The sequence below is a fragment of the Echinops telfairi genome, unplaced genomic scaffold (genome assembly GCF_000313985.2).
Source record: "Echinops telfairi isolate 266 unplaced genomic scaffold, ASM31398v2 ScPeMD7_53;HRSCAF=182, whole genome shotgun sequence".
Lineage (NCBI taxonomy): Eukaryota > Metazoa > Chordata > Mammalia > Afrosoricida > Tenrecidae > Echinops > Echinops telfairi.
In genome coordinates, this window is record NW_022103951.1 from 3,629,978 (window position 1) to 3,633,778 (window position 3,801).

General features: G+C 45.9%; 1 protein-coding gene across 1 annotated transcript; it reads right to left on the bottom strand.

Annotated features, from left to right (window-relative positions):
- Positions 1 to 978: 978 nt before the first annotated feature.
- On the bottom strand, positions 979 to 3,736 carry SAT1 (spermidine/spermine N1-acetyltransferase 1). Its single transcript, XM_004709914.3, has 5 exons — positions 3,675 to 3,736; positions 3,502 to 3,585; positions 1,788 to 1,889; positions 1,657 to 1,697; positions 979 to 1,515 (listed from the first exon to the last, which is right to left on the bottom strand). The coding sequence occupies exons 1-5, from the start codon at positions 3,703 to 3,705 to the stop codon at positions 1,345 to 1,347; spliced, it is 429 nt and encodes a 142-aa protein (XP_004709971.1). The 5' UTR covers positions 3,706 to 3,736; the 3' UTR covers positions 979 to 1,344.
- Positions 3,737 to 3,801: the final 65 nt, after the last annotated feature.

Genomic DNA, 3,801 nt, shown 5'->3' on the forward strand with positions numbered 1-3,801 from the left:
AATGTACAAATGCACTTTACACAATTGATGTATGTATGGATTGTGATGAGTTGTATGAGCCCCTAATAATATGATTTTAAAAATATGGAGTACAGTATTGTAATCTCTAGGCATCCTATGAGAAGCAGTGGTTCTTATCTTTTCATTAATCGGTCAATGGTTTAGGATTTTAGATCAATATAATGAGCACGCAGAAAAGGGAATTCATATGCGATTATGGAAGGTCTCTACGTCAGCCCTGGAAAGCGTTTACTTCTTCCCTCCTGGCATTGAACACTTCCTATTGCTGGTAGCACAGTGGTTGTGTTGGAGGCTGCTAACCATAAGCACAGCAGTTCAAAACCAACATCAACTCGATAGTAGTTTTTAAGGGATTGCTTCTGTACATAGAAGCCCATTGTGTCCAGTATGGAAAACTGACCCTTGATGTTAACTTACTTGACTGGTGGCCCACCCTGATCAAGCCTAGCAACTTCAGGTCCTGTTAAAATATACTCTTTTTCCTCCTTTGGCCTGAATTAGCACAATCATCTACTCTCCCTATAAGTAGTCATTGGTGAGGGATAGGGTTTTGTGGTTAAGATTTCTTCCTGGTTTTCAGTGATTTGTAATTCTACCCTCCCACTTTTTACTTGGACAACAATGAGCTTATTCATTTCTGGCATTGTGAATTCACCGTCACTTTTGGCTCTTGGGGTGGGGTGGGGGTTCATTGTTGGGTTGAAGCACATGATGCCAGCCATGAAAAGTCCTAATTTGACATGTTGTTACATCCAAAACCTTAGAACCCAACGGGATGCTTTCTGACCTTGGTTAAGACTAGCACAGCGCAAACCAGCCTTTAAAACAAAGTCAAGAACCATTTTGGAACTGTTGGCAAGTTCCCAGGTTAGGTTTGTTGGCTTGTTTACCCCTTCGACGGAACAGCAGGAAATCCAGCAGCGAGCTAAAGGACCAGTAAAAATGCCGACACAGAACTAAATCAAAGGGTAGTTTATTAAAAATGAATCCCAACAGAAACTCTAAGTACCAGTGTGTACATTGTACACATTTAAATGACTCACAAGAATGAAGTGTTCTTTTTTTTGTTCATATATAAAGATCCTGCTGCCTTATTGTTTATCAAAGATGTTCAAGGAAAACAAAAACCGGACTCCAAACTGCATGCAAACGGCCATACAGAATTGCCTCTTGCCTTTCAAACATGCAACAACGCCACTGGTAATAAAGCTTTGGAATGGGAGCTTGTTCTATGGTTCCACTAGAAACAGGGAAGGAAAGCAAGAGAAGGTGAGAATTTATTCTAAATAGAATGGAACTTGTCGGCGCCGACGCCAGCACGCCTCACTCCTCTGCCGCCATCTTTAGCAAGTACTCCTTGTCGATCTTGAAGAGTCTCCATCCCTCCTCGCTGGACAGGTCAGAGGCACCTCTGCGTTTGTAGAAGTTGATAGATGGTTCATTCCACTCTGCCACCAAGAAGTGCATGCTGCTGCAGCGACATTTCATAGCCACCTAGTGGAAGGCGGGGGGAGGAGGGGGGCGGTCAAACCAAACTTGTGACATGCCCCCTGTTTTCCAAGACCCGATTTGGACACAGACATTTAGACAGCCGTGCCATCCTTACAGGTTCAGACACCCCACCTGGAGACGTACCTGGCTTAGATTCTTCAGAATTTCGGACCCAATGCCAAAGCCTGAAAGAGAAGCACGATGGTGGGTAAAGGTCACTTTCTGGACTTAAAGGCCCCTTTCTTTTATAGCCAGCCCTCTGAACTCGGCCCTACCTCTGTAATCATTCATCACAAAGAAGTCCTCAAGGTACAAGAGCTTGCCAATCCAGGGATCGTAGGTAAAATAGTACATGGCGAAACCAACAATGCTGTGGCCTGCAACAACAGTTATCACCTGGGTTAGTGACCAAAAGCCCAGCAACGATGTAGCTGCAACACAGACGCCTAAGCATGGGTGTCATAAACAGACACATATAGACTATTGAGATTAAGTGGCCACTGACTTCAACTGTCCCCTTTTGGGCCAGGAAAGCCCCAGCCACTCACTGTTGGGGCGGTCTCTCTGTGTTCAGATTGTGTCACAAGCCGGCTTCAAAAAAAAAAGTTCACGGAACAATGCCATTAAGAGATCATGGAACTCCTCCCCCCCTCCCCCCGAACTTTTGAAGCCCCCTCAAATTTGAAAAACCAAAACAAAATAGTCACACAGTGCTAACCAGAAGCCAGGTTAGCACCCGGGGCCAGGGTTACTCTTCAAACCGCGGGAGCCCACACTCGGGGAGCAAGAAGCAAAAGAACTTGGTCTTTTAAAGTAAACAACTGTATTCATCGCCTACAGATATACTGGGATGCTGATGTGGGGATAAATCAAATTTACAGGGCAGTTCAGAATAGCAAATATCTGTAAGTCGGGAAACGCCACTTCCTTAATGCCCAGAAGGGGCCAAAGGGGCCACATTCTAGCGCAGTTTGCCTTCCAATTCACAGAGAGCCAATTTGCTCTCCCCAGTTCTGAATGCTAGAAGCCGCTGCCGCTGTCATGCACAGCTATTACAAGCCACTCCTAGAGATCTCTTAAAAGCACCTCCTTCCTTACAAGGTAATTTGCTTATTTCTTCTAGCTTGGGGGCACGGACTTCAAGAAAAACAAACAAACCAAAACAACATCTCAAGAAATCTCCCACCCCCAAACAACTTCCCCTTTCAGCTCTGTGGATAAGGACCAGCAAAAATCAAACAGAAAACAACCAAGCCTCCGCCTGTGAGCAGGTGATCTAACTGCGCTCCCAAGGGAGGCAGAGAGGTTCCACATCACCCTGTTCGGCCATTTTAGATTCCTTTGCACACAGACAGGAAGCAAGTATAGTGACGTTTCTGATCTACCGTGTTTTAAGTGTGTGATAATAGGGCCTTACCTCATTTATCATGATCATCTACTTTATTGTGTAAAGGATCTTTTAGTTACCTCCCCGCCCATCCATGTACACAGAAGGGCCATGTACATGGCGAAGCTAGAGACTGTAACCTGAAGATTGGGACAAATTAAAGAAAAAAATGTGATTTAACACAATTACAAAAAAGGCTTACGTTAGGGTCAAACAAGAACCATTTTATGAAACGGAATTACAACAAAAGACATTATATACCTAACTTGTTCGGGGTTTCACAGAGCTCTGATACTTACATAGTTCTCCGGGTTTTGCTTCCGTAATACGGCCAGGAAGAGAGGGCAGTTCTACTGGCACGGGGTGGGGGTGGGGAGGGGGGGTCTGTACAAGTCGGAATCCACTAGATGGCACCCAACGACATTAATTAAGTACAACCCAGTCGTGATTTTCCTTCTTCGTGATTTCTGCCCTGGCTGCCATTTCTGGCCAACTTCTCCCCTAAAGAACTTGGGCCTGAGCAGGAAGTGGTTCCGAATAGCAGGCTACGCTTTACTCTGATCAACTTCGGGATGGGCAAAGGTGGAGGGGGGTGGGGTTACCTTCCGGGGTCCAGTGTTCCTTGGGCACTTCGGCCACCAGGCAGTGGTAGAAGGGGTGTTCTCCAAAACCATCTTCCAGCAGATCTGTGAGAAGGGACAGTGGAGTGTTGGCTTTGGGGAGGTCAAGGGGCACTGGAGGCTTTGCCGCCGCCCCTGCCTCTCTGTAATGTTACCTTTCTCCGTTAATATTACTTGGTCTTCCATATATTCATATTTAGCCAGTTCCTGGGATGAGGCACGCAGAAGGGAGAGAAGAGAAAATAAACGTGAGGTTCCGGCCCACTCACAGGGAGAGAGGGG